General features: G+C 38.8%; 1 protein-coding gene across 1 annotated transcript in view; it reads right to left on the bottom strand.

Annotated features, from left to right (window-relative positions):
• The window catches only part of PLB1 (phospholipase B1), a 98,902-nt gene that overhangs the window by 52,461 nt on the left and 31,149 nt on the right, over window positions 1-15,292 (bottom strand). Inside the window, exons 12-19 of the mRNA XM_048935732.1 lie at window positions 12,983-13,061; window positions 12,208-12,312; window positions 11,302-11,394; window positions 5,399-5,467; window positions 4,488-4,568; window positions 2,931-2,997; window positions 2,231-2,289; window positions 1,081-1,154 (exon numbers count right to left, since the gene is read on the bottom strand). Coding sequence (XP_048791689.1) covers window positions 1,081-1,154; window positions 2,231-2,289; window positions 2,931-2,997; window positions 4,488-4,568; window positions 5,399-5,467; window positions 11,302-11,394; window positions 12,208-12,312; window positions 12,983-13,061 — 627 coding nt within the window. The remainder of the gene's footprint in view (window positions 1-1,080; window positions 1,155-2,230; window positions 2,290-2,930; window positions 2,998-4,487; window positions 4,569-5,398; window positions 5,468-11,301; window positions 11,395-12,207; window positions 12,313-12,982; window positions 13,062-15,292) is intronic.

Genomic DNA, 15,292 nt, shown 5'->3' with positions numbered 1-15,292 from the left:
GTGAGAGATGTTAAAACACTACTGACAGAAATAGAAGTGTTAAAAAGCTACTATTTCACTATTGTTATCTCTGTTAAAATATTTATTACTTCAATTTCTAGTTAACAATTCTTTTTTACCTATAACAGGTTCCTAAAGTAGATATTTCAGAGTGATAAATAGACTCAACTTCTTTTCTACTCCCCAACCTCATTCAATTGGAAGACTGCTACCAGACTGGTGACATTCATCATCTGTATGCTAGCATACTTCTTTTTTTTTTTTTCCCCAGAAAATCAGTAGAATATTATTACAGATCAAAATATTAAAATAGGGACCTACAACACTCTAGCATCCCTTTACTTTGGTATATAATATTTTGAAGTGCTCTAGTACTTGTTTAAATCTCTATAAATCTGCAGCTTCTCAGGTGAGTAATAACTTGACGAGTAGAAAATCAACCTGCCAGGTTTGGTGTTAAGTGAAACACTTTCAAAGTACTAAGTGAGCTCAATGATCTTTCTTCAGAATTACTTTTTGACCTGTCTATTAAAATGCTGCATATGTACAAGTCTATACTAATAACTGACATGTGTTTTGCATAACATAAGTAGTACTGGGAATGGGCTGAGGAAATACTGACTGCAGATGAAAGAGCAGGAAGAAAAAGGACCTCATCCTGACTTTCTGTAGACCATTAGTTCTAAATGAGAGAAATGAATGACATAGGCTACAGTGGGAAAGAACAGACAGGCAATTGAAATAGCAGGGACAGAAATACAGAATGCCTAAGTGGTGCATTTGAACTGAGATCTGGGATTTGCAACAGCTGCAACTGTGAGAGAAGAAAGGGGTCATCTTGATGATGATGACTCTATATCATTTGCACATGCAGGCGTAGACCAGCCACACTACATCATACTTCAGATAGTCACTGGTGTGAGTATTTTATTTATCATAACAAAACCACAACCAGTTTTATAAAAAACACAGTCAAAATCACTCTCCACAAAATCTCCACTTGTTATCTAAAAACAAGTGTATATACTTAACTCCAAGAAAATTAATTCCCTGCTATTGGTGGGAATTTTTGGTACTCACCTCCAAGAAATACCTCGGTACTGAGTCAGGACATCCAGAACATCATGGGGATTGGATGCTGCCCCATTACCTGCCTGGAAGCAGAGGAGAAACAGAAATCACCTTCAAAAAATAAGAATTGCTACAATAACTAGTTCTCTGATTTATCCTAGTGAAAATAATTCAGGAGAATGTTAACAAGGCAAGCTGTATCATCTTCCCAAAATACAACAGATCTTTTTTCTCAAGAGGATCAAGGGCTGAGGGTATTTCAACTCTGCTCCAGTAAATTACCCACTTCTATCAACTTCTTGATTAGATCAAGTGAGGGAAAGGTGGTTGAGTGTGTTCAAGATGTTCGTATAATTCTAAATTTGCATAAGGAATAAATAAAATAGCAATGGCCTTGAATGAATAATTCATTTTTATGTTCATTGCATTAAAACACGGTACAGTGATTTTCCATCTTCCTTCTCCCATTTTCCCCAAGAAAGAGAGTTGCAAAGATTAAATTCAGTAGTTATTACAGAAATAAGAAATACAAATTATGATATGAGCAATGAAACAGTCATCACTGATTGGAGAATCACAGCCAATTTGTGTGTAACTCTTTTATGTACCTCCAGGAGCAGTGCTAAAAGATTTTTTACACAAGTTACTTCACAGAATCACAGAATAGCCAGGGTTGGAAGAGACCTCAAGGATCATCAAGCTCCAACCCCCATATTTGATATACCTGATCATAAATTGTAATTTTTCTCAAATATTTAGTCACTTTAAATGAACATGGCTTTCTAGACTTTAGTTTTATGTATTCATGTTAGCGGCAGAATCTTCTGCTTACTCTGCTTACTAATAGCTTTGAAGGACAACACCGTGATATAATAAAGAAAAGCAAGTTACAAGTCCACTCTAGCAGAGTATTTGTGCTGCTATGCAGCCCAATCTTGCAGTTACTCCTTGTTCAGCACTCTCATCGACTTTAAATGGGAACCATGCACACATTTGACTCATTATCTGCTTACCAGTCAGTCAAGGTGGAGTATTGAAACAAATATGCCTTATTGAGTCAAATGCAGTTTTCACATATCTGTATGCACTCTCAAATTAAAATTCAGAAATGTCTTTCATTGCTTGCTTTAATGGTGGTTAACCAGCAATTTTTACTTACTGTGATTGAATCTCCCAGGGCAGCAATCACTCGAATATCTGCTGGCCTCAACTTATGAACTAATAAAAATAAAAGCAACAGGAGGGAAAAAATAAAGAAAACTTAAAATAGTGATGGTTATCAGAACTTTTGTTTAGTACAAACATGAAGTACTGCAAAGACATAATTTTAGTAATCATGATGGCAACAGCTCAGAATGACAGATACCAAGTCATCCCAAAAAAAAAAAAAAAAAAAAAAAAAAAGCATGGTACCTTAATGTAAGATACCAGTTTCACATCTGTACTCTCCAATCTGTTCTAACTGGTGGAACCTGCTGAAAGGCAGGCACAGCTCCAGTGCAAGCGCAAGGTGAAAATTTAAGGCTTGTCATAGCTTCTGAGAGACGATGAAATCCATCTGGGACAGGACTCCACATGGCTCATTGCAATGACAACCTACAGGGTTTTCTACTGCCACTTCTTTGCTTGTATCTGGAAGGTGCATTTGAGTAAATTTTCACTATCTCTTAGGGAAAACTTGTGTCTTGCTACACAACTATTTATGTTGTTTCAAAGGATTTTTAAATCACAGTCAATAGAATATACTGCTTCACCCAAAAGTGCACATTTCCTAACTAAAACCAGTTCTTGTTCCTCTTCAACTATCGAATGAAGTGGATCTACAAAAAAAAAAAATAAAAAATTGCATAATTCTGTACCTGAATCTGGAACTGTATCAGAGGGACCCTGGTTGAAACAAGGAACATTTGTTCCATAACTTCTCTCCTGGAAAAGTAGAAAGCGCAACTCTTAATCAGACTCCTTGTACTTGTCATGATTAACCATTCATACCTCAGAACATTACGTCAACATACTTCCCCACATACTTTGTGCACTACTATCACCTTAGCCTTTCCCCAGGCCATGCTAAAACCAACCCTCTGAACGCAGACAGAAATTCAGACCTCTCAGAAATTGCATGTCTACAATAGCACAACATTACTTCTGCCTACTTGTAGGGCCACTTATTTCAGACTCTGTGCCATGCTTAATTCAGCTAAGCAATTTTTAATGTTTCTGTATTCTGAGCTAAGTGAGCTCACACCCTATTGTGCTTGAACACCCCTGGAATATCCTGGCAAAGGTACAGTTTAGTGCTAAGAGGCCACAAGCCTGTCCTCTCAATGTGCAGCCCCTTCAACACAATGGTTAGACTGTAGGTGTAAAGTGAATGCTACATCCAGGCACTACCAGGACTGTGGTACCCGTCCAGAAGGGTGATAATACTTCCATCCTCCCAGTACCTTTGAGTTGCAGCCCACTGACAGAAACATCCCTAAGGTTTACCATAGCAAAGGCTGACTGTATGCTAGAGTGGACCATAGCACGTTGCCCAGGGACGAGCACTTGCTCCAGGTCTCTCTAGAGCACTCCTCCAGGAAACTAACCTGTCTAAAGAAAAGGCTTTTTTTTTTTTTTTAATCTCACCCTATTATTCCCTTATACTGTTTTCTTTAAACACAACACAGTTATAGTGGAGGGGATAAGAAGGAACACTATTTCTAAAATCAGATTGGCAGGTACTGTTTGCCCCATACAGAGGTCAACACACCATTACTAACTAGCAAAACAGTTGGAGGTACATTAAAATGAGAGGATAAACATGCATTACTATTCAAAAAACATGCAGTCCATTTTGAGTGCAGATATAGCCTAGACATTGTATTTTGGGGCACAAAGATGAGCTTTATGCTTTCCTTCTGTAACTGTTTGGGAGCATCAAATTCTGCTCAGAATCAGAGAACCATGACTAAAAAAGCATGGCTACTTATCCCTACGCAGCTAATATTCAACTTACAAAACAACAACAAAAAACGAAACAAGTGTTGTTTCATCAGTTTTGCTATGGGGTGCACCGCATGAAATCAGACCCACACATGCTGATTTCATCTAGTTTCCTCCACAGTAAAACTAAAGGGCCTGTGTTTTCACTATTTCCTTATGCCAGAGAACTTAACACTGATCTAGAAGTTTAAAAAACACTCTTAACAGTGAACACAAGACTTTCCCCTTGTTGAAGACATCTACCATGAGTTACACTCTACAAAATCCATCAAAAAGAAAACATGCTATTTGACTGTTTAATCAAGCACGGAAATAATGTTTGAGCTTTTTATTCAGTAACATTGTTTAATTAGGCTCCAATACAATTCCACCCACTTGTCCCACTCCCTGGAATATACTTAGTCCATACGTTGTAAACAGTTCTACCTTACCTGCAGTATTTCTTTAGTGTTAGATATCTCTTGGGAAAGTGAGTAGTTACTATTTCTGTATGTGAACAAATATGGATTTTTCTGCAGAAGCAAGAGAAGTTTGTTTAAAAAAAAAAAAAAAAAAAAAAAAGCAAAAACAAACAAACAAACAAAACAATACTGGAAACTCAAACAGCTGATATTACATTATTCTGAACAGGATTTCCATAAGAAGAAAATACAGACGTTAATCTTTGAATGAACATCGAATGGGTGAAGTAAACCAGGTTAGACCTGAAAATTAAGACTTTGAATGCCATAGGCACAACACTACCTCTTGCCTCAAACCTAACATCAAACAAAATAGATAATTTAATTTCTTTGATGCTTTAATTGCTGTTTAGTGAAGCGCTGTGATGCCGGTAGTGTTTCATCACTATTAAATTATTGAAGTCAATGCTTAAACGCAAAGACATTCAAGAATCTGTTCTTTGAACCTCAGAAATATTCAGACCCTGAAGATACTACTGAGTTACTGAGAACTTCACAGATGAAAATAGTTCAATCTGACAAAGACAGAATCAAATAACTGAAAAGTCAAATTACATAAAATGCATACATTTGATTTTATTGATGAAAGATACTGATAATGCTGTATTCATTATTCACAACTTAACAATTCAGATTAGATGGTTTTTAGATAAAAAATTGATAGTAAGATGACTTAATTTATCAGAAGTTCTTGTTCTCTGAGTTTCGTCTATATACAACAAAAACCGTGTCAGTTAGCTTTAGGAATGCTGCACTTTTTGTAGTGCAATATCTTAGGAAAGCATATGTTTCTAAGAACCACAGAAGATGACAATATTTGAAAACTTGGATACTCTGCAAAGAGTAAGTAAAAACTCCCAGTAATAAGGAAGTACTTTTACCTGAGATGGACACTGGACCTGATGCAGTGTTGTGAAATTGTATGGTTTCTTCTGCCCAACTGGTTCCATCTGCAAAGGGACACAATACAGGACTTATACATGCGCTGTGCGGGGGCAGGATGGGAGAGCAGCAGTAACTCAGAGGCTCTAGAGCCTTGAGTTATCCATCAGGTTAATACATATTAAAAACTTGTTTTGCTTGTGAGTGATTTTATCATCATTATCATCATTAGAAGAACCTTCCACACATTAACTCTGTCTTTGGGAATGCTGGCTGCAAGGCGTGGATCTCGCACCACAGCATTTGACTACTTGTAATCGAGACGTTATTTATTAGCTCAACAACAGCAACTAAGGACATGCTCTAGAAGAGCATAGCTTCAATCATATTTGTGATTCATTCCCTCCTCTTACATAGCTTATGCTTGGCTTCAATTAAGAAGTCACTTTCACTTCCCAGTTGGGCCAGGTATGAAAAAACAAAAGGGTTGTTACCACAGTAAAAATTATGCTACTGAACCTCTTGAGAAAACTCTGCTCTGAGTCAGATTATACAGAGGGTTTGTCGAAGACCGCACTGCTTTACTTTAGAAGGAGAAAATAAAAAATCCCTAATGTAAATGGAAAACTAGAAGTTGTCTGTTAGGCAACATATTTAGGTTGCATCAACCCCTTTCTTCTGTCTTGTGAACGTTACGCTTTAATGCTCCTCGTACTGCAAACTCATTTTGCAATAGTCAGAAACAGGGAATATAAAGAAAAATCATGCATCAATTCTGTGGTGGCTGTAGCTTACTCAGCTAAATCCCTGCTAATGTACTCTATTTTCATAACTATTTATCTACATTTTGATACATGCTACACAGCATCAAAAGGTGCACTCCACCTCTGCATGGAGGCTTGATAATATTTATATTTGCAGGCCTTTATTTGCCTTCCAACAAGACAGATAGGTAAGAAATTATTGTGTAACCCAAAACTCAGTACTGGCAGCACAAAGAGGTAAATATCATGAAGAATCACTTCATCTATTCATACACCTTGCTGGGAGTTAATTAAATGGCAGGCACACCCAAAGGAGTTGGTGACTGTTTTAAAATCCTCAGTGAACCTCTGCTCAGTTTGCATCAGCAATGGCAGCTGCCAGGATCTTAAGAAACAGGACTGAAGGTGTTGAGAAATAAGGCAGTAACAGGCTTAATGTCACTGATAAATGCTGGGCAGGAATATTGTATTATATTTTGATTGTTCTATCAATGAAGATAAGGTGGAGAAAATAAAAAGAAAAAAAAGAATTAAAAAAAAAAAAAACAGAAGCAGAAAAGAGAAGAGGCTTTTCAGTTAGACATTCTTTCAAAGAAGGACTTGAAGAAACTAAGCTTGTGCTTTTTTTGAAAGAGGAGTAAAAGGAATGTCCATGAAATGCTCAAAATAAAGCTCAGAGAGAAGATATGGGTGGTAATTTTCCATCCCATAGGACAAAATAAAACACAGCTGTTTAAGAACGTTCCTAAAAGGATATATTCTTCCAGCACGGAATCATGCTACAGATCCCGAGACAAAAGTACAAAAGTGACATTTTTCAGCTACAAATGAATTAGAAATAAGTATTAGACATTTGCATGCTGTTGGATAATGAGAGCAAATTCCTCCAGGAGATTCATTCCAGACTGCTCAGAAACACTTCACCCAGGAAAAATGGGCAGCTTCCATGCAGGCGATATAGGAAGCCATGCACTGAGTCTGCACTGTGGTCAGCCAGAACCTGCTCTGAATCCTAACATATAGACAGGTTAGTGGACTGGTCTGCTTCGTGACTGCAGAGGTTTTTAATTCAGTGTAGAGCACTGAGAGCAGGAGAGAGGCAGGTACAGCCTCATGTGGGTGCTGTTCTCATTTAAGTTCTTACCTAGTTTTGGTTTGTTTCTCTCTGAGTTGCAGGATGTTTTTTTGGGAACCTTCTCTGTTGCACACGAAACACAAGAGCTTCTTATCTAAGTTCTTTACGCACATGAAAGGAGCTTTGCCCTCGGATATATTTACAGAGATAAAGTTGTGGGCATTTGACAAAATTAATCAGACTGTCTGTGGTAAACATCAAAACCATTCAAGTAAGCAAACAGCCTCTCAGCTTTTCTCACTACTTCATGTCATTCAGCTGGCGTGCATACCATTTGAATCGCACTGCTCCTACGTAATAGGAATGGTACAGAAAAATACTCAGCTATGCCTAGAATAGAATCATATAGAATCATAGAATCACCAAGGTTGGAAAAGACCTTCAAGATCACCCTGTCCAACCGTTCACCTATTCCCAGTAGCTCCCACTAAACCATGTCCCTCAACACAACATCCAGCCTTTCCTTGAACACCCCCAGGCTCGGTGACTCCACCCCCTCCCTGGGCAGTCCATTCCACTGCCTGACCACCCTTTCTGAAAAGTAATACTTCCTGATGTCCAGCCTGAATCTCCCCTGCCGTAGCTTGAAGCCATTCCCCCTGGTCCTATCACTAATGACACGAGAGAAGAGGCCAACCCCCAGCTCACTACAACCTCCCTTCAGGAAGTTATAGAGAGCAATGAGGTCTCCCCTGAGCCTCCTCTTCTCCAGGCTGAACATCCCCAGCTCCTTCAGCCTCTCCTCATATGGCCTGTGTTCCAGACCCCTCACCAGCTTTGTTGCCCTCCTTTGAACAGGTTCCAGGGCCTCAATATCTTTCTTGCAGTGAGGGGCCCAAAACTGGACACAGTACTCGAATACATGCTAGCTCAGTTTCTCAGTCAGACTGAAGTCCAGCACCACTACCAACTGCCACTGGACTTTCAAGGTTTTGCCCTTTGGCCAACAGGCAGCTAATCAATCCAAGAAAAAAGCTAGTATCAAGCCTCAAAACAAGCATTGCCAGCATAAGAACAGCCGGGCTGATGGCAGAAGGGAAACACACTGAGCACATTTCTTCATCACCTCCTCATTCTGCTGTTTGCTGCTCAATCATGACCATGATTTCCTATCAGTTCCTGATATGCATTGTGTGTTGTCAGTATAAACCTTTAACTTTACTGAAGAGGACAGCTAGAGTGAACCTTATCTGATAAGGTTACTTACCCAGTGCTTTTTACACTGAAAGCATCTTTCATATCATCCCCTTTCATACAATGCCAGAATACTATCACAGGCAGATAAAGAACCTACCCAGGGAGGTGCCTTTCTGATAATCACCATTTGTGTTAAGAAAATTGCTCCTGAATGAAAGGAGAGGCAGGGAAATCAAAGGAGAAAGAAGTTATCAAGGGACACGACAATTCCTGCAGTCTCCTTACAAACCATAAGCAACGTGTAGTTTTGGCACATCTTGATCTTCATCCAGATCATCTAGGCTCTCCCCTCTTTAGGGGATATCCCTCCCACTGAGGAAATACACTGAAATACAGGAAAGTTGGTAGCTGAAAAATAGGGAAATGTGCAGAGAAAAATGAAGCAGAGAGAAAGGCTCTTTACAAGGCAGAAACTGAAAAGAAAAAAATATATCTGAAGGGGCAGAAGGAATTTGTTACTAGCTGAGCATAAGAATTTGAAAGGGCACAAAAGAGAAATCAGTGTTGGGTTAACTGAGTATGTTTGCAGTAGTTATAAAACTTCAGAAGTTCTGTCCCTCTTCTTTTCTACAGGGCCTGGATTTTGAAGAAGCAGAATAGGTGTTACTGAGCGTGGCTAATACTATCAGAACTCCTTGTAAGGAACAAGCAAGATGCCCAATATTGACATTCTACATAAAGTGAAATCAGAAAAGCTGAGCAGTAAGAAGCAATAGAAAGACAAATCTACACCATAGGATATCAGGGAAAAAAAAAATAAATTAAAAGATGTGAAGCCCATTAGAAGCACATGATCTCTGATAATGTTACAGCCTTGTAAGAGATAGATATAACTCAAATCTAGAGGTCACCTTCTGACTGATAAACCCTGGAAAACATAACAGATCAGACTAGATCTGTACCTAGATGGCTCAAATTCTGATAAACTTGGTTCAGTTGGCCCCAAACAAGGGGCTCAAAAATGGGCAAGCAAACAGGTAGCAGTCTGGTCTTTCTCATCAGAAATATTCATTTTCTGCACTAGTTGGAAAATTAATTCAGGATTTCATTTCAAAAAATTGAAAATGTATATGTAGTGTTAAACAGATGAAAAGGACCATTTTTCTCAGAAAATTGGATGTTCATGTGGCTTACTCCTGTCTAGGTTTAATATTTATAATGGTTAATACCTGTGGAGGTTCCACCTCTTCCTTCTTACCAATCAAATTTAAGTGACAGTGGGAACTGCATGAAATAAGTAAATACTGCCACTACTGATGGGGACACTGAGACATGGACAGTCTAAATAACTCGACCCATTTTTTTAATAGGGAACTGAGACAAAATTTAATTCAGATATCAGGAATCTGACTTTCACTGTCTGCTGTGCTCATTCAATTAGTGAATCTGGTTACTTCATGAGACTAAGACAAAATGACATAGAGGCCAACACGAATCTTATCATTGCATCTGCTTTGCAATAGAAGAATCAAGATGGGAACTTTAACATCATGGTAAGGAGTGTCACAGATAACAGCAAAATGGATAACTGGATGCAGCACATTTGGTCAAGGTTAAAGCTTCAGTGCTTGATCAACTTTAAACTCTAAGCTTCACACTATCTCTTTAAAGTGTCAGATGTACACAGAAAGATATCTTTTATTGGAACAACTATTATTTCTAGCTATGTCACCAGGTTGAATAAGAGAGAGTTCCTTCCTGCAAATCCTACTTCTTTAAATGGTCAGCACCACAGCAGTATTACTACTGCCAAAAATAGCATGAAATGAAACAAGAACACATCCATTTGCATGGATTTATTTTAAGAGTGGTGCAAAACAAGTTGTTTCTTTATATCTTTAACTTTATTGGCCATTGAAAATTCCTTTTAATTAAAATAAGATCATGTGTGTACTTTACGCTGTGTCTTATAAGAAGTTTATTAGGAAAGAAAAGCGGAAAACAGAGATTCTAATCCAGAATGAACAGCAAAATCAGCATTTTACTCAAAACTACTGCCATTAGGGCATATCTAAACATGGCATGCACTAAGCAGTAACATCCTACCCTGCTCTAGTGAGCATAAATGCAGCTGTCTGCTTTTGTTTTGTCTCACTGGAAAACAACTCCCATTCTTTTACTTGTCCCCTTCATCAATGAAATGCCAACTCCTCCAGCTGTATGAGCAAGCACCCAGTTACACATAAAAATACTGCGTGTTACTGTCTCAAGTCTGCAGAAGGAAACAGCCTGGTACAGAATTGGACATTGTTTTAAAACTTGAGTGGGTCAACAGGCCATATTTCTTTCTAACATGCTTTCTCTCTCATCTAAAGGTAACACACTGCTTGGATTTTCTTAGCTGGGTAGAACGCCCAGCTCTAGAGGAAGCAATAGGAATTCCCCAAGCCTGCCTGTCAACTTTTTACTCTGAGCAAGAGAAGCAGAATGAAGAAAAATTGACATTATGAGTGGGATGAGTGAGCTGTAAAACCACTTCAATCTCAGGTTATGAAAAGCCTCAGTTGTTACTGTGTCACTCTGCCACACAATTGAGGGTAGCAGAAGGGTTTGCCGCAGCTCTTCTACTCCTTGGCAATAGGACTACTTCAGAAACATTTCTGAAATGTTCTTGGTAGAAAGTAGCAGCCACAGGGCATTTAGGATTATTACAGAGCGGATTCTTCACACTGAAAATTAATCATGGGATGTTTCTTTCCTACATTCCTCCTTCCTGTCTTCCAGGCTACTCAAAGCCTGGCTAGTGTGGAACTGCTACGAAGTATCTGTACTAAGTCTAAACAACAAAATCTGTAGTACTGCTCACCATGTTCTTCCAGAGGCTCAAAGCCATGAAAATATAATCTTCTTCGAGAGTTTCCACTTGTGTCTTTGATGTGCTGAAGAAACCATCCCTGCTCTGAGAAATCATAGAGAGCATGACAAAACAGAGCAACAACAAAACATAAACACAACGGTGACAATATAAGAGATCAGGGAAATATGCAGATGCGATCACATGAATAATTTGGAATAAACAACACTTGCCTTAGCTAGCTTTTACAGGCTTAAAAAGAAAAAAAAAAAAGAAAAAAAAGAGGAAGCATGAATAATTTGTCTTAGTAGAGCGTGTTTACTTTTAAATGAAAGTGATTTAAGAGTTTGGAAGATTGCGCGCAGTGGCCTGTTGGTCAGGTGGCTTGATACTACAAATTGGAGGAAACAGAGAATCCAACAGAGACATAAGATGGCACAGGAGAAAATAACAGAGCAATTTACGAAGAAGAAAAGTCGTGTCATGGAAATTAAGTCTGGCATTTGTATATGGACCAGCAGTTAACAAAATAAGCCTGCCATAAGACAGCAAAGGAAGGTTTTGCAACACAGCAAACCTAAACTGCCTGGAAGACAAATTTCCTTCTCCCAGTCCACTTTGAGCAAAGGGAAGCAATGAAATTAAGACATGATCAAAGAGTTGTTACAGTGCCTGTGAACTGGACTGTTACCCACCACCAACCTAATATACCAATAGCCACCAAGTGTTTTATATTGGATTTTAATACTTTATTGAATGATCCATTATCTACAAAATCATACCTTCCCCTTCTCCAGATCTCAAGGTGTGTTCTACATGCCTAACTTTGTCTTTTAGATAGGAAGGAGCCAGCTGAGCACTGTGCTCTATCTCGTAAGACACGCTTCAGGAAGAACGGAGCAACACGCATTTACTCACCAGACTGAGCAAAAGATTTGTTTCTTGGAGAGAAGGCTGAAGAACAACAGTGAAATCATCCTTTTGATCGTACCTCTTAGACTTGAGAAGTTTTTCCCAAGCATCCTAAATGGACAACCATTTAATGAGATAAGCATTATCATGTAAAGAGTGTAATACATGTGCAATTCACTGGTTCTTAAAGTGAACTTGGATTATCCCCATCCCTAATAAACCATAATAATCAAATTCTGTAATTTAGAACAGAGACTGTAATTGAATGAAGCCATCCTATGCAATAGTTAGAAAATCCTTGTGGCTGTGAGAAAGATACACTGAATTGGCATTATTTTCTTTGAAAGGACAGTCATTTTAGTATTGAACTTACTTGCCTCCCCATCATTCTTAAAGAAATTCCTGCACAGCTGCCTTTGTCTTACTGAAAATTTCCCTCTTCTAACTTGGCATCAACAGCCAAGTTACTGGACAATAAACCATTTCCTTAATAGGTTATAACAAACCCTAGGTTCAAAAAGCTAGACAGTCATTAGAAACTGGAAGAGATGCTAAGGTCACTCAGACATGCAGAGAACTCATCTTCATTGTTCCTGATGTGAGAATTGGAGTCAGGATTGCTGCTGATGTAGGCAAAAAAAAATAAATAAATAAAAAAGAAAAAAGAAGAGTTTCTAATCTTCCTCACCACTATCCCTCCCATAGCTTCTCACTTCTGTTTAATCTGAAAAATGAATAGACAGACATATCTAGCAACACCAAGTGACAAAAAATGCCTTACCTGATAGGACCACCTCAGAATGTTATAGTTTAGCATAGAGCGTTCGTGAACACAATTGCACTGATTCCCAGTTGAATTGCTGCAGAGAAGATGAAAAACAGATGTTATGAACTTCTGATAAAGTAAACAGAAAGCACAAACTATTAAGGTACTGGCAAGCATATATTGAAGCCTAAATTACTGTATACACTGACAAAACTCCATATAGATGTTTTGTTATTTTAAATGTAGAGTGATAAATATTTCCATGTCCAGAGCTTTGACCTGCTACTTTGCTTGAAAGCCTATTCAGCTGGCAAATGTGCTAGACTTGGATTAGCACAGGGTTTCACAAGCCAGCAGTCTGTTCAGACTTAAAACTGCTGCACTAGTTTTCAAACACTTTCTTTTCTATCATCACATAAGAAAACTGAACACATTCAAAACAGAAGGACTTTTGCCTCAGTTTTTGGCAAGAAGACCACCATTTAGAAATGTGAATGGAAGCTCACTGCTAAAAATTCTTAATTGTGCTAAACAGTGGCCAGACATTACCAAGTAGCTAGCTAATCTCAGTCAAATCTCTGATCTACAAGATGAGATCTCCACACTGCATATTTCTGCAGCTCACAGGAAAACTCAGACTCTCCTCCAAGGCATCAGACAGGAACAGTATTAGATATTTGAGGTTTATTTGGTTCCAGTATAGATACACTCAGCTGAAAATTCCTGGACTGATAGGAATCTGAAAAACCTGTAGTGAGACTTGCAGGTGTGAACAGAAAGCACCAGTCAGGGTCAGACTCTCTCTCCTTTTCACAAAATTCTAGCAAAACCTGTAGAGTGTCAGTATTCCTGTTAAAATGCTTTTTTATTACAGCTGGTGAGTGAAAGAAATATGAACTCAGTACCAGCATCCTATCGCAGCCTAATAGACAAGTACACAGGGGCCATTTAAGAACCTCATACAATACACAAATAGAGTTGTGCAGTTTCCTGAAAGTGGAGTTCATAAACTGTTTTTATGTTCTTCTTAAATAACTTTCTTCTTTTGGCCAGAGCTTATTTTTTTTCTTTGAAAGCATAATCCAGAGATGAGGATGTGCTAACCAAATACTGAGGCCTTAATCTGGGAGACGATCTGAGCCTGAGGTTGAGATGAGCCCAGGAGTTTTATACTTGAGCACAAAGCATACAGACTGGTGGAACTGCTGAAACAGATAAACATAGCTTCAAGATCACATTGATAAGTAATCTTGCCAGAATTCTCCACACAATTGCTTTTGACAAAGAAAGCTTCTTCTCTGCTTATGTTTGTTGTTAAGAACATGGTTACACAGCAGCCAGACCCCCTCCTTGACTCCCCCTTCACAAAGCTTGTGAAGAACATCAGAATGAATATATTAGTACATACTGTGTCTCATGCCATAGGCATGGAAAAGATTACTAAAGTGAAACAGTGTAATCTCATCAGCTGTAAACTACTCTATCATAACAGTCCTTGTGCAAACTCCTACTCCCTGCTAAATTGGGACGTAAGCTACTCGCACTTTTCTTTAAAGGTACTGAGAGAGGGAGATGGCTGAAAGCATCTATGCAAGTCGTTACCATAGAGGAATTAGCAAGTTGGAAGATCTCCATTACACCACCCAAGCCCAAGCAGTAGCTTTCTTATAGCTTCATAATTGTTTTTAAAACCAGTTAATTCCTTTTGTGAATATTGTAAGCATTGGATACCTAGAAACTTGTACTTTTAAAGAACCTCCAGAGTTTTCAATTCAAGAGTTTCAGAGCAGAAGCAACTCTGACTAAAGAACAGGGGGTGAATGCACCTTACAGTTTTGTGATCATGAATGTAGTTGAGGTAGAGTTAATTTTCTTCACAGCAGCCCATAAAATCATAGAACATTATGAGTTGGAAGGGACTTTTAAAGGTCAACTAGTCCAACTCCCCTGCAGTGAACAGGGACACATACCACTACATCAGTTTGCTCAGAGCCCCATCTAGTCTGATCTTGAATGCCTCCAAGAATGCAGTATCCACCACCTTTCTGGGCAGCCTGTTCCAGTGCCCCACTACTCTTATCGTGAAAAACTCCCCTCTTTGAGTTTGAAACGATTTTTCCTTGTCCTGTCGCAACAGATCCTGCTAATGAGTCTGACTTGTTATTTCTTATTGGCTCCCTCATGTCCAGCTTGCCATCCAGCAGCATATTCCCAGTCCTTTTCAGCTGGGCTGTGTTCAATCCTTTCAGCCCCCAACTTATATGGATAGTGAGGGTTGCAGTGACCCAGGTGCAAGACCTTGCACTTGGAGTTGTTGAACCTCAT

Source organism: Lagopus muta, chromosome 2, assembly GCF_023343835.1.
Source record: "Lagopus muta isolate bLagMut1 chromosome 2, bLagMut1 primary, whole genome shotgun sequence".
Classification (NCBI taxonomy): domain Eukaryota; kingdom Metazoa; phylum Chordata; class Aves; order Galliformes; family Phasianidae; genus Lagopus; species Lagopus muta.
The sequence above is the reverse complement of the archived record's forward strand: the minus strand, read 5'-3'. Positions and strand labels throughout refer to the sequence as shown.